This window comes from Melanerpes formicivorus, unplaced genomic scaffold (assembly GCF_026170545.1).
Source record: "Melanerpes formicivorus ecotype bairdi unplaced genomic scaffold, bMelFor1.0.p_v2 SCAF_12, whole genome shotgun sequence".
Lineage (NCBI taxonomy): Eukaryota > Metazoa > Chordata > Aves > Piciformes > Picidae > Melanerpes > Melanerpes formicivorus.
Genome location: NW_027142364.1, coordinates 17968570 through 17992082, shown reverse-complemented (window position 1 = coordinate 17992082; position 23513 = coordinate 17968570). Strand labels below are relative to the sequence as shown.

At 44.4% G+C, this 23513-nt stretch overlaps 1 protein-coding gene across 1 annotated transcript in view; it reads left to right on the top strand.

The window, feature by feature from the left end:
* The window catches only part of COL4A4 (collagen type IV alpha 4 chain), a 64565-nt gene extending 41651 nt beyond the window's left edge, over positions 1 to 22914 (top strand). The window contains exons 32-48 of the mRNA XM_068145522.1: positions 6 to 113; positions 323 to 501; positions 1643 to 1706; positions 1928 to 2002; positions 2467 to 2574; positions 2887 to 2994; positions 8589 to 8660; positions 9413 to 9541; positions 10170 to 10277; positions 10825 to 10980; positions 11600 to 11698; positions 11978 to 11986; positions 12812 to 12943; positions 13519 to 13635; positions 14354 to 14542; positions 16336 to 16622; positions 17224 to 22914. Coding sequence (XP_068001623.1) covers positions 6 to 113; positions 323 to 501; positions 1643 to 1706; positions 1928 to 2002; positions 2467 to 2574; positions 2887 to 2994; positions 8589 to 8660; positions 9413 to 9541; positions 10170 to 10277; positions 10825 to 10980; positions 11600 to 11698; positions 11978 to 11986; positions 12812 to 12943; positions 13519 to 13635; positions 14354 to 14542; positions 16336 to 16622; positions 17224 to 17487 — 2204 coding nt within the window. The 3' untranslated portion in view covers positions 17488 to 22914. The remainder of the gene's footprint in view (positions 1 to 5; positions 114 to 322; positions 502 to 1642; positions 1707 to 1927; positions 2003 to 2466; positions 2575 to 2886; positions 2995 to 8588; positions 8661 to 9412; positions 9542 to 10169; positions 10278 to 10824; positions 10981 to 11599; positions 11699 to 11977; positions 11987 to 12811; positions 12944 to 13518; positions 13636 to 14353; positions 14543 to 16335; positions 16623 to 17223) is intronic.
* Positions 22915 to 23513: the final 599 nt, after the last annotated feature.

Below are 23513 nucleotides of genomic sequence, written 5' to 3'. Positions count from 1 at the left end.
TGAAGGTGAAAGAGGGCCTCCAGGAGACAGTGGCTATGTGAACATTCGTCTTGAGAAAGGACAGAAGGGGGAACTGGGGTTTCCTGGTGAGAATGGACTTAGGGGTGAAAGAGGTAAGTGTATAAAATAAAGCCCTAAATACACACACATTCATCTGACAGATTTTTCACAGCCACCCCATTATGTTTAGAGATTCTTAAACTATCAGGCTACGTTTTACTAAGGCAACACATGAAGCATGAGAGCATAGCTGTATTCATAGTAAGTATCAAGTAATGGCTTGACTGTATTGATCATTAGCTTGTTCTGCAATTACCTTCAGGTGAAAAAGGCAGCACTGGTTTCAGAGGCACCCCAGGGTTTCCAGGGAAGAATGGTGTTCCAGGATTGCCAGGTGACCACGGTGACACTGGAGTGATGGGGTTTCCTGGATTCCAGGGTTTCCCAGGACCAAAAGGCTTGAGAGGTATCAGAGGCTTTCAAGGACAACCAGGTGACCAGGTAAACTGAGTGGAGGGGTTTAGCAGTTACCTTCTGACTCTGATGAATATGATGAAGGAAACTTGTATTGTACTTACCCACTAGATGTTCCGACTGAGAAGACTGTCAGTGTAATAGGAATAAGGAAATTCCTTAATGCATCTCTTCAAAGCTTTGATGACATTTTATCAGGAACTGCAATCAGAGTCCACAGAGGGCCTCTGTGCTGCAGCTGTGATTGTCATGTTGCCACATAGTGGAAGTTCAGGCTATAGTGCACTAATTATGGGGGGGACAGAAAAAGAATGCACAATCAAGTCTTCAGCATCACTCCTAGAATCAGACTGACAAATCACTGCAGAGATCATAACACAGCAGCAGCACAGGCAGGAAATCAGTACATAGCTGCTTCTTCATACGTGCTGTGTGGAGCAGCCAAGCCAAGGAACCAGGCAAAACAAGTATTCTGTGCCCATACCAACAGCTTGCACCAAACAGAGCCTGGGCAAGCAACGTTGCTCAAAGCCAAATACACAACGCTCCACAAATATATATGGGTGTAGGGTGAAATTCTGAAGTGGCTATATGCTAAGTAGGCAGTGAAATTACATGAAGCATAAGTCATAATTGTGGGTTTTTTTGTTAAAGAGTCATATCTTTGCTTGTCTTTTCCATCCTTGCTTTGAGAAGATAATCTGTATTGCTGATTGTAGGGCATTACTCAAAAGGGAAAACAGAGAAATCTTTACATGTGTACTGTTTCATCACAACATATTTCTGGTTACTGTTTAGAGCAAATTTGGGGGAATATACAGCAATATTTGGTACATTCTTATGGAAACTTTTAAATCAAATTATTCAAGCCATCTGTGGGGAACTGAAGCTGTTTGAGCCAAGAGTCAGCACAACCTGTAAAAGCAGAAATTCAGAATATTATTACTAGCAAGCTTAATCTACAGTTTCTTGGAAGTGTTAGTGGTCACTGTTAGACACGCAGCAAAGACAGCAGGCTTTGCTTTTCTGATGAGGTTAAGTGTGGTTTTGCTATTCATGTTGATTGTTGCTCCATTTACCAGCGTAAGGGAACCAAGTGCTCTTGTAGATCATCCCTGCAACACATGCCATATCTCAAACGTTTTCATTTTGTTTTTAAAACCATCAGGGCGACATTGGCTTGCCTGGAATCCCTGGAAATCCAGGACTGACTGGCCCAAAAGGGTCTAAAGGTAACAAATCTTGCCAGGAGTCATGCTGAAATAAAGTTAGTGCTTCAGGACAAGCTGAGCTGTCAGATAATTTGCATGTGCCAAAGCATTTTTCATTCTGTGTTAGTCCCTTTTATAGCTGTTAATACCTATGAGTAAATTGTCTGATCTAACATAATTTCTTTGGGTTTGTGGATCCAAAGGGAGACTTGTATGAAATAGAAGTCATTGTATCTCAACAGGCAGGAGAGGTGACCCAACTCCTCTGCTTGGTGCACACGGTTGCAAAGGACCTCCTGGAGATCCAGGATTACCAGGTACCTCTGAGTGAAGAAAATATTGGACATAAGAATTTATTTTCTCTTAGTGTTATTAGCAGAGAAAGATCTCTGTTTCCTCTGCATATTGAGTGATATTTCCTATATTTATAAACTGAGGGATTGGAGAAGCATCACCATGTGCAGCACAGCTAGTCTGAACATAGGAGGCAGAGGCTACTATGTTCTAGTGCAACACTGTTGAACATACTAATACTGATCAGGATAAAACCTGGCTTGGCCACACCTTGCTAGCCATTTCTGCTCTGTCAAGCTATCACCAGAGAGATCAGCATCATTCATTGCTCATAAATACATCAGGGAGACACAGTATTTGAATAGAATAATTTTTCTAGTCAAGACAACTCTTACTCAGCTTTTGTATTTTTAAACTTATCATGAGATGTAGAATGGGCAACTTTAAACAAATAAAGATTAGATTTTTTTCTTCTTCTTCTTTTAAGGACCCTGTGGATTCCCAGGAGAAAAGGGCTCAGCAGGTATCCAAGGACAACCCGGAACACCAGGATCCAAGGGTGACCCTGGATACCCAGGAATACCTGGATTTCCAGGTGATGCCAATGGTTAATAAACAGTACTATGTAACAGCTCAGAAGAGATACCAAACAGGAAAATAGAGCTGAGGGGGAGGCTAGAGAAATCAGACATCATATGAAGGTGTGTATTGAAAGCCATTTCAGCACTTACAGGCAGCAGCAGTTGTCTGACCAGGGTCTCAGCTAGCCAGATACATCAGTTCTTCACACATTCCCATGCACTTTCAGGTCAACACAGTGTGCTGCATAGCAAACAAACAAATACCAACAGTTTAATGGATTTGCATAGTCACAAATTGTTTGGTTTCCCCCCCTGCCCCCATTCAGGAGCTACAGGTCCTCAAGGATTGCCAGGAGAACCTGGAGAAAAAGGGAAACATGGGATTTTGGGAGCTCCAGGATTGCCAGGATTACCTGGACCCCACGGCAGAAAAGGTAAACAGTAACAGTGCAGCTCTACTGGTAACAATGCAGCACCAGACATAAACACCCCTTGGTGGTCTAACTGTGAGCATCATTCTGATTGTGTTCTCTTAAACTCAAAGTCAGTTCACATCACCTTTGAAAAGTCACATGAATGTTACCTCAGACAACTGGGCTACAGTGTAGAATGAGTATGGGAGAAGGTAAAAAGAGATCCAGGCTCAGCTGATGTAACCAACAGAAGCTGAGAAAGGAAAAAGGAGTTTGCAGTAATTGAAATGTTTTTCAGTTGTGCTGTGTTCTGCCTTTTCACCAGGGAGTGCCACTGTTCCTCTACAAAACCCAGCAGGCTGCTGCAGACTGTGATGTCTCACTCATTTGCTTTAACAAATTGTGGGAAGGTATCTTGGGTTGTGTTTTGTTGTTTGTTGTTTTCTCCTGAACCTGATTTTTGGCAGATTTAACAGAGAAACGTTTCTCCAAATACTAATTCCCACTTCTCACGCTGACTGTTATGTTTGGATTGAACAGCAGTTCATATATACAGCTGGGTTTGTGGGAGAACATGAGTAACTTTCACTGCTCAGAATGATATATTGAAATTGTAAGTGAAATTGATACTTTGTGAAGGAAGGTCATCACCCATGCACTTCACATCCTCTGTTAGAGTGTGCTTCATCACCAGCTCCTGGACAGGAAGAACAGTAGTAACACCCTATATAGAGAAATCACAGTACAGTAACACCTAGTGCTGTAATAAATGGTTAGAGAGGGCAATAGATTCACTTTTCCAAACTCAGCACATGGAAAGATTGAGAAGGTTTATTACAAACTACCAGGAATTTAAATGAAAACTGGAAGCCATGTGTGATTGCTTGCAGTAAGATGTGCTCATTTGAACTCCCAGGCAGCCAGTACCAGAACAAGAGGACACAGCCTCAGGCTGCACCAGGGGAGGTTTAGGTTGGATGTTAGGAAGAAGTTCTATACAGAGAGAGTGATTGCCCATTGGAATGGGCTGCCCAGGGAGGTTGTGGAGTCACCATCACTGGAGGTGTTCAGGAGGAGACTTGATGGGGTGCTTGGTGCCATGGGTTAGTTGTTTAGGTGGGTTGGACGTGATGATCTTGAAGGTCTCTTCCAACCTGGTTTATTCTATTCTAAATATTCTCTCATGACCAGCTTCTTCCTACTGCATAGATAAGATAGGGCTGAACCCAGGGCAGATCATTTTGTTGTTGCAAACAGTGTCTGCTGTACTAGAGATCTGCAGTGACAGGAATGTCTAAATTGAGAGGGGTCAAAAAGAACCCAAACCAAGTAAAACCAACCAACAGCCCACAAACAAACAACAACACCACCACCTGCAAACCATCATTCTGCTGAAAACTTAGTGCCAGATGGACTTGAGCAACCTGGTCTAATAGGAGGTGTCCTTCCCTATGGCAGGGGAGTTGGAACTAGATGATCTTTAATCATAGTATCAGTCAGGGCTGGAAGGGACCACAAGGATCATCTAGTTCCAACCCCCCTGCCATGGGCAGGGACACCCCACACTAGATCAGGCTGGCCACAGCCTCATCCAGCCTGGGCTTAAATACCTCCAGGGACGGGGCCTCAACCACCTCCCTGGACAACCCATTCCAGGGCTTCACCACTCTCATGGGGAAGAACTTCCTCCTCACATCCAGCCTGAATCTCCCCACCTCCAGCTTCATTCCATTCCCCCTAGTCCTATCACTACCTGAGATGCTGAGAAGTCCCTCCCCAGCCTTCTTGTAGGCCCCCTTCAGATACTGGAAGGCCACAATTAGGTCACCTCGGAGCCTTCTCTTCTGCAGACTGAACAGCCCCAACTCCCTCAGTCTGTCCTCATAGGAGAGGTGCTCCAGCCCTCTGATCATCCTTGTGGCCCTTCTCTGGACACGCTCCAGCACCTCCATATCCCTCTTGTAATAGGGGCTCCAGAACTGGATAGTCCCTTCTAACCCAAATCCTTTAAGGTCCCTTCTAACCCAAACCATTCTGTGACTCCTTCCTTCTTGTTGTAAGTGGCAAGACACTTCTTTTCTATGTTGTGTAGAAGTTACCCTAAGTCCTGCCCAGGAAACAGACTAACACAGGTGCTGCAGAGGGAACGGTTTAGTTCAAGTGGCATTTCCCTACAGACCAAGTTGCCTGCTATTGCCTGGGTAGTTGAAAAGAACAGTAACACTTTTGACATTATACCCAGTAATGAAAACTAAACGGAATTTGTACTCCAATTCAATTGGAGAATATTTATCTTAACACTATTTTCAGTAAATATTGTTGCCAGTATTAGAAGTCAGATGGTTAATTGGCTGTTCATAGCTTAGTACAGGGCCTTGTTAGTCCAATTGCTTCTCATTTACAATAAATGTCTTGTCTTTTTTTTAAACATTTGTCAGTCAAAGGCTTAGTCTGGCAAGCCTTACTTGTGAGTAATCCTCAATGAAGCAAGTCATATTAAGGACATCAGCAGAATTACTAGTGTGAGTAGATGCTGAACTGGGCTGTAAAACACAAACAGTGGTTCATACACAGGTCAGCCAATTCAGCTGTACCTAGAAATATGGGGCTCTAGCAAGCCAACACTCTAGAATTACAAGTGCTGATATTATAATGGATTGTTGGCAAAGGTGTCTGAAATTCCCTGGAAAGCAAGTAAACCAGGCCATCAATCTTGACTGAATAAGCTGGAGATCAAAAAGTTTTAAATGGTGACCTCAGTGCCAAAAATAGTTAGGAGGTCATAACCATTGTAAAATGCCACTGTTAAATTCCTCAGGTTTGCATGCAATAAATGTGAACATGGGAATGTGCCTGAAGCACAAGCAGGCTACAGAAAGCAGGGCTGAAACCAGGAGTGTCATGAAAAGTCAAGGAGCAGTTAATTAAGGGCATAGAGGATATTACAGGTTGGATTATTAATATCCCATATTAGAAAAGGGATTACATGGGGAGTACATTATCAATGCCTTGCAGGTTTTCAAACAATCTGCTGGATTTAAAGTTTTTCCAGAGAAGTGTTTGCCACAGGCTAGATTTCATTTCTTTTTCCTTTCTTCTCACTCCTTTGTTACAATTTAACTGAAGTACTTCATCAGTTTCTGAGAACAAAGGTGTGGGATTATCATTTTTAGTGTGTGTTAGATAACTCCAGTGCCCCTCTATTTTTTCCTTCTCAGATGGCCCATCTTTGAACTAAGGACCTTTAAATTTGGCAGGTGAAGCACATGATGAAGGGCATTTATGTTGCTGTTCCTGGGATTCACACTCAGGATATATGGTGATTTGTGTGCTGCAGGACATGCTGGGATCCAGCACAGGGACTGAAACAGTGCCTACATCTTCTGTATCAGGAAGTAGCTAGATGGGGAATAGGAGACAGACAGAAAGATAGCTCAGACTGTTGGAAAACAAGCAAACAAACCAAAACACAACACTGCAGCTGGACAGGAAATCCTACATGTCAGGGAAAGGACCTTCCCTAGGGGGGAAAGAAATTAGGCAGAGACAAGCAGCAAAGGTAGAATCACAGAATGTTAGGGGTTGGAAGGGACCTCAGAAGATCATCCAGTCTAACCCCTGTGCCAGAGCAGAACCACCTAGAGCAGGTCACAATGGAATAAATCCAAGCGGGTCTTGAACGTCTGCAGAGAAGGAGACTCGACAACCGCTCTGGGCAGCCTGCACCAGGGCTCTGGCACCCTCACAGTGAAAAAGTTTTTCTTTATGTTCCTGTAGACTCCTCTGCTCCAGCTTGCACCCTTCTCCCCTTGCCGTGTCACTGGACATCACAGAGCAGAGTCTGGCTCCGTCCTCCCAACACTGCCCTTCACGTATTTATAAACATGAATGAGGTCACCCCTCAGTCTCCTCCAAGCTAAAGAGACCCAGCTCCCTCAGCCTTTCCTCATAAGGAAAATGTTCCACTTCATCATCTTTGTGGCTCTGCACAGGACTCTTTCAAGCAGTTCCCTGCCTTTCTTGAACTGAGGGGCCCAGAACTGGACACAATATTCCAGATGGGGCCTAACCAGGCAGAGTAGAGAGGGAGGAAAATGTCTCTCGACCTACTGACCACACTCCTAATACACCTCAGGATGCCATTTGCCTTCTTGGCCACAAGGGCACATTGCTGGCTCATGGTCATCTTTCTGTCTGCCAGGACCCTCGGTTCCCTTTCCTCTATGCTGCTCTCCAGCAGATCAGCCCCCAGCCTATACTGGTCCATGGGATTGTTCTTTCCTAGATGCAGGGCTCTGCCCTTGTCCTTACTGGATTTCTCCCCACCCAGCTCTCCAGCCTGTCCAGGTCTCGCTGGAAGAGAGACATAGTGGGCACTGACAGTATGGTTCACCTTCTTGGGATCTGTTTGCACTCCAATCTGTCCCTCTCTGGAGCCAGAAGCATCCCAAGGGAACTCATCAGTTTGAAATCTCCTTGGAACCTGTTACCAAACAACCCACTGGTTTTGCCAGGTCTGCTCCTATCAGCAGGTGACAGACTGATGGCTGCAGTTGATGTGTACATCTCAGCTATACACAGCTTAGGACAGTACACTCTGCTAATGACAGGGAGATGCTTTACCTTCCACTACAAATGACAAACAGCATCTCAGATTAGTTCAATAGGAAACAGATAACAAATTGCCATCTGTTCTTACTTGTGGTGTTGGAGCAGTTTGCCAAAAAGCACAGATTATAAAGCAAAAGTTATTACTGAGTACCATGAACACTCAGCCTGTGGTCTGGTCACCTAGTGAACATCACGAGGGACAAAGCTGCTCTGTACTACCCATATCAGCACAGCTCTCAACTAGAGATCTGTTGTCTTCAAAGACTTTTGTGCTGTCACTTTAAAGGCTTTTTGTAAGAGTGATGCAAGAAAGCACAGTTTTGTGTGAAACCTGCAGGACCAGGGAAAAGAAGCCAGGTGAAAATTTCACTCCTTTCTAGCAGAGCTAGATTAAGTTGGGCTTAAAATTGTAACAGAAGCTGTAAAGTAGTAACAGCTTTACAGTTATTTCAGGCAGTGTCTGCATCCCAGTCACCTGGTCACGTAGCGATAACACTGCTAACACTGCAGACTAATCGCAGGTAGCAGCAATAATCTGGCCACAGATAGGAGGTTTGTGAGAGAGTACATTAGTCCCATACTGAGCTCCTGCTAACTCTAGTGTAAACATAACTAAAGGATTAAATCATAGACTCAGGTTGAAAAAGACCCCTGGGACCACCAAGTCCAACCATTAACCCTGCTCTACAAAGTTCACCCCTGAACCATATCCCTAAGCACCACACCCAAAACCACCTCCCCACGGGGGCAGCCTATTCCAACGTCAAAGATATGTTTTGCTGATTGCTCTGATGTCAAACTATTATCATGTCTGTTTTCAGATTTTTCACATTTTCCTTTCCAAAAAGGCTGCACTCAGGGGCAATGTGATCTCGTCTTCTGTTGCCAAGAAGAATCAGCTTCAGCAAATACCCTCTCTCGATCCAAAAGGGAGATGGCATAATGTTTAATTGTGACTTTAAGGGATTATTGTGGCACCCTATCATGCCTGTAATATTCCTCAGGTCTTCCTGGACTGCCTGGATTGGATGGCTTGGATGGACTAAAAGGTCGAAAAGGTTCTGCAGGAGCTCCAGGTAAAGAAGGGGACAGAAAATCTTAAGTGACTGAACGTGCAGGAACTGATGTATAGCATTTTGATGTTTGCCTTGCCAGAAGGTATCATTCAGGCTCAGACATAGACTTTCAAAGTATGCCTGGTGACACACCTGCAGTTACAAGAGGAGAAAACTTTCTGACTGCCATTACTCACCTAAGTTTTCTTCGATCCTGTTTATAAAATGAAAGTGTTTAGTGCAGGTGACTCAAAAGGAGAGCCAAGTCTCCAGGTTTTCTATATGTAAAAGATGAAACTAACAAATTAAAAGGAGACTTTGAAATCCCAAGCCCATTAACATCGATGGGAGTTGTGCCACAAACTTAAAGAGGAATTTGGATTTCACTCATGCTGATCCATTTGCAACTGTCAAAGGTGCTTTCGAAGCACTATTTAGAAACACCATCTCTCTATCTATCTGGAGATTACAAGTTTATGCAGATAGAATATTACATTTAGGACCATGCCATCAGTTTATATTTCAAGTTACAGGCAACAACATTGCATAAGACAACCCCTGAAGAAGAGCATTAAAGCAGAGATTCCTTTCTTTAAAATAGATGAATTAGGGCCAGATTCAACAAAACTCTGTCCAGCTTTCAAGAGAGAACCAGAAAAACAGCACTAGGCAAACCCGTGCAAGGAGGAACATCTGCAGGTGCTATTTCCATCCTGCACATCTGTATTTGTACTCACTGCATGCTTTATGTACACGATTGTTTTCCTATAAAGGTCAAAGTGAAACAGGGCCTCCAGGATACTCAGGAGAACTTGGACCAAAAGGAGACAGAGGTGAACCTGGATGGCCTGGTATTTCAATTCCAGGCCCCCCTGGAGAACAGGGATTCCCAGGATTCCCAGGTAAGAGGGGTTGTCTCCTTAGTGCTGCCTTGCAGAGGTGAAACGGAGCTCAGAAAGGGCCTTTCCCTGGTTATTATGAACATTAATATATACTCATAAGCTTCCCTGCCTAAAAACATCTGCTACAGTAAAATGCTGATGTTACATGCTGAAACAGAGACCCCAGCATCTCTTGTTTATTATGTTACAGGAGAGGAGCAAATGAGAATAGAAAATTATGCACTTGGACAGACTCAGGACCTTCTCCTGCTCCAGACAGGATGATTTCATAGGCCCCACTCATCTGACATTTTTAACATTTCTCCCACTGTTGACATGTGGGAGAGGGCAGGTGTTTGTGGCAGCCTGCCAGCATGTGAGGATACAGTCTGGAGTTCAAGTAGATTTTATAGAAGGAAGTAAACATTTGAAAGAGATAAACCTTACTGCTTATACCAGACATATGCACTAACCTAATCGCTGCTCTGCTCAGGGTACAGGTGGGACTCGCAGGGTACCTCCATGACTTTGTGTGGCAGCACTCATTTACTAACTTAGTTCTGCAACCTGAGAAATAAAATCCTGGGGTTTGTTTGTTTTGCTTTGTTTTAGTGTTTGAGGGGTTTTTTTGGAAAATGTCATCCCTTAGGTAGAAGAGGACCAGCTGGACCCATGGGACCTATGGGAAGATGTCCTGACAGTGCTTCTCCTGGTCCTCCTGGTGATCAAGGACCACCTGGTTTGGATGGAATCAGAGGTATTGAAACAAAAATTACCAAATTTGATAATGTAAAAAAAAACCAAAACAAACCCCACAACACCACAAGTGAGGCTACTAGGAGTCACTGCAATACTGTATGAAGTGCATGGGGAACAAAAAACCAGCCAGTACCTCAGTGAACACTGGGTGGATCACCAGAGCAAGGATGAAAGAAGATCTCCAGGTTCAGTTTCTGGCTTCTATAGGAATTCTGTACAAGGCCTGCTGCTACAAGACAACTCCATTCCCACAGAAGCAAACAGAAATAGGATTGCTGACCTCTCTTTCTAGCAAGAAAGTTTCTGGTCCAGAAACAAGCTGCTGTTGGCAAACCCACAAAAAGCTTTCCAGTTCAATTCCAGCCCTGCTCAAGGTGCCAACTCTTTTGTAAGCATCTGCATAGATGCCACTTCTGTTACAAGCAGGGGCTGCCAGGGATCCAGGCATTTCTGGTCCTCAGATGGAGCTCTTGCAAGTTGTTCTGAACTCTTACATGAAGTTTATGCTTTGTTTATATATTAAGAATAAAGTTCCTTTACAACAGGTCATCCTGGGAACCCTGGACCTCCTGGAGAGACTCTCTTTGTGCGAGGAGATCCTGGTGATACTGGTTTCCCAGGGGCACCAGGTAAGCCTGGGCAGCGAGGGCAGCAAGGAGCCAGAGGTCTTCCAGGGAAGCAAGGAAGAGAAGGCCCAAAGGGTATGTATGATTCAAGGTGTTTGTAATTAACATGCTTGGCCCTGTGCATCTCAGCCTGCAAACAGAGCCAGACCACAAGGGGTGTTCTGTACATTTCATAGCTGTTCTCTGTTACCTACAAATAAGTGTAGAAGGTCAAAGCAGAGTCACATTCACATATTCTGCTTCCAGCAACTTGCTGGAAGGCTCCCCTGCCAACCTGAAAATGAGGGAGTACATTTTGGGTCTACCAGGTAAAGCAAACCTTGCCCTCTCTGCAGGGGTCTTGAGAAACTATGGGAGATATAGAAGTATTTGAACACAGTCTCACACCTGTCAACAGCTTTGAGCTTTAAAAAGATCCTTTTGTTTGAAAACAACCACCTAGATGCTCTGTTTATCCCACACACTGTACAAGTTCTATCTACACCAATCCCTTCCAGTCTCTACAGAAAGAAAAGTCGTACATTGAATTCAGTTCAAGACCAAGGAGAGAAGAAGAAAATCTGCATTTCTACCTGAGAAACAGAGCTGAGCTGCCTCAAGCATTTTTTGTTACTCAAGCAGCCAGACTTCATCTTATTTATGAGTTCACCTTGGAATGGAATCCCATGTAAGCACACAACTGTTTTCTTTCCAGGTCCTATGGGAATCCATGGCCCACAGGGGCCACCTGGTGCTACCGGAGAACAAGGAGACCAAGGTTATCAAGGAAGACCTGGTCCCAGAGGTCCCACAGGTAGTTGTGAACCTCTTGCTCCTTGTCACTCAATTGTTACTGTAATCTATACATGGAGAATCTAATTGCATAGATAGAATTTAACAGTTTCTGAAAGAAAAAAACAAGCAACTGAATTCTCCTTTGAGTTGTGTACAATTGTCTGAGCTGTGTCTGTTTCTGATGTCACCTCAAGTAAGATTTCCCTTCTCATTCCACCCTTTATTTTACATGCCTAAAACTTGCTCCTGCCTGGCCCACAATGGTCACGATCTGCTTTCCCTTCTTCACATCCTTCAGGTTTCACAGGTAAATTGTGGACTTTTCATGTGTGCTTCTTTCTATATGGATATTCTTACTGGAAAGCATTCTGGGCTTGGTCATTAGGAGCAGTAGATAGAGCTGCAACAACAGAGCTGCGTGTTTTGTCACACCACTAGGGAGCACAGCCAAGCAGACCAAGCTCATAGCGTGAGACTTCTCACACAGGATGCCTGTCATGTCAATTCTACTTGTGAAACACAACTTGCTTCAAATTTACCAGCTGAGATTTTGGTTGTTTTCCAATCAAAAACTTAGGAAAAGCTTGAATCCTACCATGGGATTATTACAAACACTGACCTCTTAGCGTGACTAAACTTGATCCCATTCTGGTTTTGTCTGAAACTACAAATAGCCAATAGCTCCCAGTAGCTTCCGTACATGATTGTCATAAAAAATAAAGAATGGACACATTTTCTTTTAAATGGGTGTTGGGAGTTAAGCTGCTTATTGATGGGTCTGCAGCCACAGAGCAGGCAAAGTACTCCAAACCTTGACAGGTTTTGCCAAGGTGTTTGCACTGATGTTGGGTACACTTTAGGCTTTAACCCAAATCAGTCTGGGGCACATCAAGGCAAAAACTGTACACCAAATACTTGAAACACATCAGCTAGCATACACTAGCTAGCAGATACTTGCTATGCTGAAAGACCAAGGGTAAAATCAAAAGCAGTGAAGCACTAAATATTCTGGAATGTTGAATTCTTGATTACACACTTGACTAGCAAAACCAGCCAACAGTCACACTGATTTTTCACGTGGGGGTTATTAACCAATCTTCAATATCATTTACTTCCCTTTTACACATTCCAGGTGACCCTGGTGAACCAGGAAAAACAGATGATTCCTGCCCTGCAATCCCAGGGCCTCCTGGGGAAACAGGGCAAAGAGGAGAGGATGGCTCTGCAGGATTACCAGGGCCAATAGGCCACCCTGGGCCCCAAGGTAAGCTTGTCTTTGGAAAGCTTGGATGTCTTTTAGCCATTTAGGTAACAAACTTAAAAGGGTCAGGGTCAGTGTTATTTTGCTATGGCTATCAGGAGCCAGAACATGGCCTTCCCCTTCCCCACTGGGTGCAGTCCAGGTCTGCAAGTGCTCCAATAGCTGCATCACTATGGTTAAAGACTTTGCTGACTTGGGTTCTGAAAGATGAAGGCCTGCCCTAGGATGAATTACAGCTCCTTATATGGTGCAGATACTGATGGCAGTTCTGCAAGAGGCTTGGCACAATAATGTCTGGTAGTGCTTTGATTTCAGCTGTAAATCACACAAGTTCTGTAAAGGACATAACACCACAGCAGCAGCTGCTGTTGCTGAAGTCCTGTCTCTGAGCTACTACTCTGGTCTTGAAGTGACTAAGCTGTGAAGACATTCTCAGCAGAAGCAGTTCTGTCCCTCTCTGCCCTGCAGCATCATTTCTTGGTGGTGGCATCCCTGCTGACTGGTATGCTGTTTGGACAACCTGTAACCTTTGTATTTCACATGGCTGCATTTAAAGAGTGGTACTTTCCCTTATCTAGGACAAAAAGGGGAAGAAGGGTCATGTGGCCTGCCAGGCCAGGATGGCTTACCAGGAGCACCTGGGCCACCAGGTGACCAAGGAAACAGAGGAGAGCAAGGATACACAGGGCCACAAGGTAGGGATGCAATGACTTTTGGACAAGAGATGTGCAAGATGATGTAGGGACTTAAGTTTTCTCTCTGCTCACCCCATCACACATGGATAGATCCACCTTTAGCCTGAGATACAATGACATTTCTTTCTCCCTCTCAGTTCAAGCACTGACAATGATATTTGTGAATGATTTTATAACACATAAGCAGACTAATGAAAAGAAAATTTATCTTAGCATCCATTATTAAATAGAAAGGCAATTAGCACACATGCAGAAACACCATATATCACTAGGTCTGCCTTTCTGAGTCTGGGCTAATAGAGCCCTGTCTGTGAGTAATTAGAAGTGTATTTTAACTGTGACTGCTGCTTAATAAATTAATGCTTTAATACAGTTGAAGAAAGGACATGGACTGTTACTGCAGGTATTCCAGTTCAGTCTGGACAAGTCATCCTAGGGAGTGGGAAATGATTGCCCACCTTGGTTCACTTAATCCAAACAGCACAGGACAGAGCCATGGTACAAAAGTCAACTGTTAAGGGTTCACTGGCAACCTAGTTAAAATTTCTCTCCCAGTGGAAGGATAACATAAGTCTACTGGTGTCAGTATTGCCCTTGACAACCTGTGAAGTTGTCAGGAATCCCTTCTTGAACTCTTAAATACAGTGAAAGATAAAAGTCCCCGCTCACTATGTGCTCAAACAAGTAAATTTCTGTTACCTTTTCTCCTGTGTCTAAGGTCCACCTGGCCAGACCGGTATCCCAGGACCACCAGGCCCCCACGTTAGATCTGCAAGTGGCTTCTTGCTTGTCCTTCACAGTCAGTCAGACAGAGAACCACTATGTCCACAGGGGATGCCCAAATTATGGGCTGGCTACAGTCTGCTGTACCTGGAAGGACAAGAGAAAGCTCATAATCAAGATCTTGGTATGTATTGTAGTACACAGTTGCTCTCCAGTTAAGGTCTGATACAGTGTGGTCTGTACAGTGAAAGGCAAGTCAAGTCAAGCACACCATAGCACCAGCAAATACCTGATTTCTAGAGGCTCAAAACTGATTTGCACTGATTCCAATGAGCTTGGTTATGCTGTCCTGTTATGTGACCCATTTAAAATTGACTTGAAAAAGTATTTCTACCTCCAAGTAACTGTGAGGAGAAGTTGGAGAGACAAGTGGTTTATCTCACTCATCCTCACTAGTCATTTTGGGCTGTCTTTGAGCTCACTGAGGAGATTTCCTAGACCAGGAATTTCATCTGGCTGCTCTGAAATAACTCCCTGGAGGATCTGCTCCTTTTTACTGCAGAGACAGCTTAGGAGAAGAGCTGGGTAGCTCAGGCGGGTACAGCCAGGTCATGCAAATATGGTTTACAAATAAAACCATGCCCTGTGTGTACAGCAGAATTGTCTGCTTTAAGACTCAGGAGGTGTGGTTTTGGAAGAGACAGAGCCCAGTTTCTCCCAGAGACAGCTCTTTCTGCTGCCTCAGATAACTCCTTCTCCAATTCTGTTTAAAATTATCTCTCTAAATAAGCTGCCTGATGTTCAGCCTCAGAAACTCATTAGTGGCAATTTGCACAAAAGGTATATCCTGATCCTTTTTCACTTGTTCCACAAGAGGCAGAGAAGTCTCCTGGGGGGAAAGGTCAAGGACCTAATAAGCTGGATTGAAAGAAAAAAAAGTGTTTACACAAAGCAATAAAAAGATAACATTTTTAGTACAGCAGTGTCATTTTGACATGTTTTCACCATTGTGTGTTTGCCAGTGCCAGTTGGTAACAGAATGCCTCATAAAAGCACTGAAAATAAGACTCAAGAGAAAATGAAGTCCCTGTTCCCTGTGACCAGTGTGTTCTTTTCACAGACATTTTCTGAGTAAGGAAAACCCAGATCCTTTGTTGTGAGTGGAACAGAATATCACTGTGGTAGTTCAACCCACCACAATCACTGATAAACAAACCTGTCCTCTGTATAGAGAGATCACCTCTTTAAGGAGGGCATTGGGGCTTGGGGGTATTACAGAACTAATACATCACACAAAGTTCAAGGCAGAACTTACCTGCAGTGATTCTTTTTAACTAAAATTATCATGGGCTTGTTCTGAATTCAGTTCTGGCAAAGGAACTTTGCCTCTGCAGTGTGCTCTAGTCACTGCCTAATTCCCACTGCTGTCTGCCTGATGAGAGCTGCACAGACCTGGCTCTGCAAAATCCCTCCATCTTTCCATTTCACTTTGAGAGGCTGTGAAACCTTTCTGGAACACACTAGAACAGCTACTGAGACTTCAGCTCAGCACCCTGGTAGCAGCAGCTTGCTGTACTGTACCACAATCCTCTATTTATCAGTGTTAGTATTCAGCTTCTCACTGCTCATGAGCATGTGAGCAGCTCATCTCCTCTTAAACCAGCCACCACCTCCTGCCTGCTTGGTTTCTCAGCATTGGCACAGCTAAGAAATTTTTGTTGTGACTGTTTGCCGTGATGATAGTCTACATACCTGAATACTGTTTTGAGACAACTAAGTATCATTGGTCAAAGGAAGATACCTCTTGGTAGAAAAAGATTCTGTTGACAGTAGAAGTTGCTTTAGGTCAAGAACCTGGGAGTTTGAGATTGGTGAACTACAAACCTCCTGTTAAGTTTTAGGGCCAGAACACCAAATCCTCTTTTCAGTTTACCAGGAAAAGATGGAATGATTCTCCTCATTTGTGGTTATTTCCAGGCTTGGCAGGCTCTTGTCTGCCAGTGTTCAACACCATGCCCTTTGCTTACTGCAATATCAACCAAGTCTGTTACTATGCCAGCCGGAACGACAAGTCCTACTGGCTGGCCAGCGCTGCCCCTTTGCCCGTGACACCGCTCTCAGGAGAGGAGATTGAGCCCTACATCAGCAGGTGTGCTGTGTGTGAGGCCCCAGCACAGGCAGTGGCAGTGCACAGCCAGGACCAGTCCATTCCTCCCTGCCCCATCAACTGGAGAAGCCTCTGGATAGGATATTCCTTTCTGATGGTAAGTCTGGGCACACAATGATATAGCTAAGTTTCTTTCATGCAGCTGGGGTGTTTTAAAGGTTGAAAGACTTCTAGCTCTGTGAAGCAAACTGTCCAGTGCCTGGCAGGCACTTAAAAGGGATTTAAATCCACAACAAGAAGTGAGATGAGGGTTAGTTCCAAACTGCAGAATTTGGCTCTAGCTTTACAGGCTGAAGTCACAGCCTAAGCTACACATTTCTCAATTACAAAGACTTTGCTTGCTTGTAGTTAATAGACAACAGGATTTTCATGTACAAAGGCACACGTCAGAAATAAGCCCAGGTCTTTATAATGCTACCCTCCAGTTCTGTTTGCAGCAGCTTAGATAACAGCAATGGTTAGAGCTGACCTGGATTGCCCTTTTCTGTACCAGAAAGGCAAGTGAGCTGGCTCTAGACTTCTAAGATCAATTCATGGCAGAGCACGTGAAGACTTTCTCCAGCACAGTAAGCTCGCTCCAGCCTAAGATCACCAAAAAATAGCACAGTTGAAAAGCAAATATAGTCAGCAGGAGACAGATGAAAGCTATTTTTGCATTTTTTCACACAGTTACCAAATTCTTTCACTGTTCTTTCCAGCACACTGGGTCTGGTGATCAGGGTGGTGGACAGTCCCTAATGTCACCTGGAAGCTGCCTGGAAGACTTCCGATCAGCTCCATTCATCGAGTGCCAGGGCCAGCGGGGGACGTGCCAGTTTTTTGCTAATGAATACAGCTTCTGGCTAACTACTGTGCTGCCTGAGCTGCAGTTTGCATCAGCCCCCAGGTCAGGAACTCTCAAAGAAGGCCAAGAGCAGAGGAAAAAGATCAGTAGGTGCCAGGTATGCTTGAAGCATGGCTAGCTAGTCTAACAGAAGTGGATAGCCAAAACTAGACTTGTCTAAGGATGAATGTGTTACCGGTTTAAAGACCATTGAACATATTTGGAACTGTGCAACACTGCTCCTCTGGTTTGAATGGAGGTACAGGACTGACAGCTAAAGTATCTACTGAGCTTCACCCACCACTGCACACATACACGGGTAGTAAATGTGGTGTAAATGACTTAAGACAACAGAACTGTCACACTGGACTCCACTGCCTTCACGTGCAGGTAATGAAGTGAGCTTGGAGGGTTGGGAATGCCAAGCAAACCACACCTATGGGCACCATGAAGGATTTCCTGTTTGAAATGACACGTACAGCAGGAAAAGTAGGTACATTTGTACAGTATCCTATACATATTTATCCTTTTAGATGCAGATGCACAAATACACAGAGGCCTTACAGCCCTGCAGCTGAATTTCCCAAGGTAAAAACTTACTCTGTGTTGTTTGAGGGAAGGGGAAATGTAATTGTTAAAAACCCCATGACAAAAACAATGAAGATCAAAGTCTTTTACCATTGCAGTATTGAACCAGACTGCCAAAGACCTGTTAATTGGGCTTTCATCGGCAACAAAGAGTTGCAAATCCATTTAACAGCAGATTAGGTAAGGAAATAAGGTTAGCCGAGATAATGGATCCTTAAAAAGCTCCATTTGTAGTCCCAATTCATTTCTAAGAGCAGTTAAAGTATTAAGCTCCAATTCAAGTGGCTGAACAAACTAAATCAGTTCCTACTATTAATTGGAAAGAAATAGCAGTGTGCTGATAAAATAGGTGAACTTGAGTGATGAATATAAGACCTGGTAAGACAATTGTCTAACTCTGAGGCTAAGGAATTTTGTTCAGTTTTTACTACTTCTGTAAATATACCACCAAAACCAGACCCCTCACCTTCAAGATCATTATGTAGCCACAGCTCTGAAGATGCTCTTTATTTTTCAGAGCATTGGCTGTTAAATTGTTGATAAGCTAAAGCCCTAGTCACCTTGTGATAGTTCCACATTCATACCTTTGTTCAGCTATAAACCCAGGACAGTCAAATGTCTATTTGAATTGTGGGGAAACTACTGAAAAGAGAGACTGCAAATGGAGAAGTCATTGTGTGCACAAGGTCCACAAATGCTCCAGTTACCACTGAAGCTACATTTTACTAGGATGGAATAAAAGGGTTGGCCTTGGGTTTATCCAGCACTTTTCCTTTCAATTTGTCTTGACTGAAAGTTGTCTTAGCAAAAAGGTTTTCAAGGAAACAGAGATGCACACCTAAGAGTCACAGTTCAGAGAGATATCCCTCCAGAAGCCATAAGGAGTACTATGGGCATGTAAAGCAACAACCAGCAGATCATTTTGGTTGAAAAGACCTCTAAGATCATTGAGCACAACCTGTGACCTTTAACAACTATGGCCGTTAAAGTATGTCTCAAAGTGCCATGGCTACATGGTTTTTGAACACCTCCAGGGACAGTGACTCCACCACCTCCCTGGGCAGCCTGTTCCAATGTCTGACCACTTTAAGTTTTTTTCCTAATACCCAATCTCAACCAGGCACAATCTAAATCCCTGGCACACTTTGAGACCTTTTCCTCTTGTTCTGTCACCTGATACTAGGGAGCAAAGACTGATCCTCCCACCTCAGTACAATCTCCCTTAGTAAGGTCTCTCCACAGCCTCCTCTTCTTCAGACTAAGTAGTCCTGGTTCCCTCAGCCCCTCCTCACAAGACTAGTTCTCCAGGCCAACTTTGCTTCCCTTCTCTGGCCACACTCCAACACCTCAATGTCTTTTTCTGTAGAGAGGAGCTCATAACCAAACCCAGTGTTCAAGATGCTGCCTTACCAGTGCTGAGTACAGGGACTGACCACTTCCCTGGTCATGCTGGCTACACTGTTGCTGATACAGGCTAGGATGCTGTTGGCCTATATGGCCACCTGGGCACACTGCCAGATCATGTTCAGCCAGCTGTCAACCAGCACCCCCAGGTCCTCTTCTGCTGAGCAGCTTTCCAGCCACTCTGCCCCAAGCCTGCAGCATTTCATGAGGTTGTGAACCCAAGTGCAGCACCTGGCACTTGGCTTTGTTAAACTTCATACAACTGACCTCGGTCCATCAATCCAGCCTGTCCAGATCCCTTGCTACACTCAAGCAGATCACCAATCCCTCCCACTTTGGTATTATCTGCAGACTTACTGAGGGTGCCTCAATGTCCTAGTCCAGACCACTGATAAAGGCATTAAAGAGAACTAGCCCCAGCACTGAGCCCTGGGGAACACTACTTGTGACCAGCTGCCAGCTGGGTTTACCTCCAGTCACTGCCACTCTTTGGGCCCAGCCATCCAGTTGTGTTCTATCCAGCAAAGCATCCACCTATCCAAGCCACATGCAGCCACTTTCTCCAGGAGGATGCTGTGGGAGGCAGTCAAAGGCTTTCTTGAAGTCCAGATAAGCATTCACAGTCTTTCATCCACTAAGTGGATGAGAACCTTGTCCTAGAAGATCAGGCTTGTCAAACAGGACCTGCCCTTTATGAACCCACTGACTGGGCCTGATCAGCTGGTTGCCTTGCACTGTACTGCATGATGGCACTCAAGATGACCTTCTCTATGACCTTCCCTGGTACTGAGGTCAGACTGACAGGTCTGTAGCTCCCCAGGTCCTCTTTTCCAGCCCTTCTTGTAGATGGCCATCACATTTGCCAGTCAGATGGGAACAAACATCTTTATTCCCCAAGATGCTGAGTATCTTCAGTGCTTAGCCCTGCATGAAGCAAGCAGCAGGCAGAGAAGCACCATGCATCAGCCACCTCTTCCTTAAGGTGTGCCCCACAGCTGAACCCACAGTGGAGCAGTAGCCTCAGGTGATGTTCAGTGGCAGCACTGGCAAGGTCTCCTTTATGAGCTCCTCCTGACAGCACTCACCAGCTTCTCCAGTGCAAGAATGGTTGGAATCTCTCTGGAGCAGGGCAGCTGCTTTGCTGGGGGGCTTTTGGTACTGTCTGCACTGAGATAAATCACAAAGGTTTTCCTTACACATTCTTAATTGCAGGCTGAAGACAAGATGGAATAAAATGGGATTTTGAAGTCTGTGTTTACTTACCTTGAACAAACAGTAGAGTCTTAAAAACAGCTGAGAGTCAACACAAAGCCCCAACAATCCAAAGCCACCCCATGGCATTTTATACTCTTGCTCTTTTGTTTCATTTTAAACCATCATGTAACTCAGTTGTGGGTTTCTGTTCTCCTGATGCAGCTTTTGCACCTCTACCAGTCACACTTCACTATGTTCTACAGGAACACACTATATAGGAGATACATTTTTAAGCCACTGACAGGTTCAGTATTTTCTAGGTGTCTACATTCAACTCTCACACTCAGCTGGATCCAAGTAATTTGTCAGAAATGTTGTTCTACTTCAAAATGAAATTGCAGATAAACTGCTTGGGACTATGAAGCAAACAAGACAGCCCAGAGCAAGCAGCATAGGCTTTAGTTCTGCAGTCATTTATCTAGTGACCAGATGCAGGAAAACTGGGCAGTTATTCATAGAGGACCCCATTAGGAAACTGGATGTGAACAGGAATAGCTGAAACTGCTCAGGATAAGAACAGTCCCAAAGGCAATGGCCTTGCACTAGTCCTTACAGTCCAAACTACTCAGACTGCTGCATTCAGGACCTGCATTTGGTCTAGCACAGACCAACAAAGATGTGCATTTCACCCTCAGCAGCAGAGTATTAACAGCAGAGAAAACTGAACAAACCCAATGAAAGTATCAAAAGAGTCTCCCCAGGTTTTAAAGCACCCCAGTTACTAGTGGTGATGTTAGATCACTGAATTCTTACATTTCAAGAATGTGCCTATTACCAAGTCTGCTGATCAGGATTAATGCAGGGAACAGAATTTCTTCCATGCTTTTTGATGCTTTCTCCTTTAGAGGAAGTATGGAAAGTTCACAAGAAACCACAGCTCCTGCAGCAAAGGGATCAAACCTCAGGTGCTGGAATGTGCTAAGCAAAATGGCTTGTTTAGGTAGAACTTGCCATGCACTAACAGTGTGAGGAAATATACAGCAGAGAATACTCAGCTCTGCAGGTTGTCCTTCATTTTTGTCCCTGAGGGGAGAAAGTGCAACACAGCATCTGTAAGGAATTCATCTGCAGCTTACATCAGAGGCAAGCTCAGCTGACTGTAACTGGTCCTGTCCCAGAAGAAGGCCCAGCATGGTGACCAGAGGTAAAAAACATTGCCAGGAAGAATGATCTGCTCTGCCAGGTAGCAGAGCTGAAAGAGAAATTGGAAAGGTTAAGGAGTATCAGGGAGTGTGAAACAAAAATAGACTGGTGGAGCCAACCCCTGAGGGAAAGGTAGCAGAAGGAGGTTCATCAATAAACAGAGGATCTCCCCTGCTCCTGCCCCCAGGCAATAGGAGGAGACCTAAAAGACAAGGGGAGTGGAAACAGGTCCCTGCTCAGGGAGGCCAGCAAATGCCCTTCCCAGCTGCCCTTACACAACAGGCCTGGGGCTCTGGAACTGGAGGGCCAGGCTACAGAGGCAGTAGATGAAGGTCCATCCAGGGCATTGCCTGGGGTGGCTCAGCCAGCCCCACACATTGGGACTACTGGTCTTAAGAAGATAAGTTGTGGTAGGTGATTCCATTCTAAGGGCGAAGAGGGCCCCATGTGCCAACAGGGAAGCCTGCTGCCTCCCTGGGCCCAGGTCAGAGATGCCTCTGGGAAACTCCCTAGTCTGGTTGGGCCCTCTGATTGTTTTCCATTACTGGTGACACAAGGTTGGAAGTGATGAGGCTGAGCAGAGAAGTGCACATCTTTAACACCACGGTGGCAGCTCTGGAACATGAAACATCCAGCTTCTTAGTTACAGCAATGCAAAAAGAGCTCTACAGGTAAAAAAATTTATTTCAGTTTTGTATATAAAAAAAGTCCAAACAGGCACACAATTATTAGTACAATTTTGTTGTGAATCATGACAAACATTCTTACCCTCCCTTTACAAACCCAAGTGTCTTTAAACTGTGACCATGGGGGTGATATTTTTCACCTGACTAATAGCTAATCCAGTGGTTTTGTATCATTAAACTGAGTTACACTGAAACTTGACCAGAGCATTAAGTGATCAGTCTGAGGAACCAGTGCTACTCTCTCCTTATTTACACCTAGTTACTACCCACCAAGAGAAATGCACAAACTCTGCAGCTTTTTGACCCCTTTTAGTGAAGAGGGAAAGGTGAGCCCAGAGTATCTGCTACTGAAGGAGAAACAACTGCATTTCCAGAGCTGCATGAGCAGCATGTTCAGGGTATAAATTCCAGGCCTTCTTTAAAGGGCAAGAAATGCTTTGGAAAAGCTTAAGGTCTTAAACAAGTACATTATCTGTCTGGCATCTCCACCTCCCCTTCCACAAAGCTCAGAACTAATTATTTAAGCTTTCACAAAGCTCAGAACTAATTATTTAAGCTTTCAATAGAAGCATTGTATTTAAAACATAAATATTAAGAAAGGCTTTAGGAAATAAGTACTTACAAACTATTTGACCATATACAAGCTTACAGAAGGCTGCAGCACTGTGGGTGCATGAAACTACTCCTTGGGGAAAGGACAGCTGAAGTTTGTAAGGCTGCTAAGAGGCTCACATCTAGACTCCTAGGATCTAGTTGCTGTCATGAGAGTGATCTTGTCAAGTGACCTTTCACATGCCAAGCCCCAAAGCAATTGGTCATCACAGCTGACTGTAGTCAGAGACAAGTTAGTAAGGAAGAATTGCATACATCTCCGATGGTGTACACCCAGGAATGTTTTCATCTGTGATGAGAACACCGGCAGTGAAACAACCATTCCTGAAGCTAACAGAAGAACCTGAGAGATAAAGGCAGTTTGATCCAACCAGACTTCTTCCATAGTTAAGGTGCATCAGTATGGAGGCTGCTGAAGATCACAGCTTCATTTGGATCTCGCTTTCTATGAAAGTTCCAATTCTGAGCCCAAGCTCAA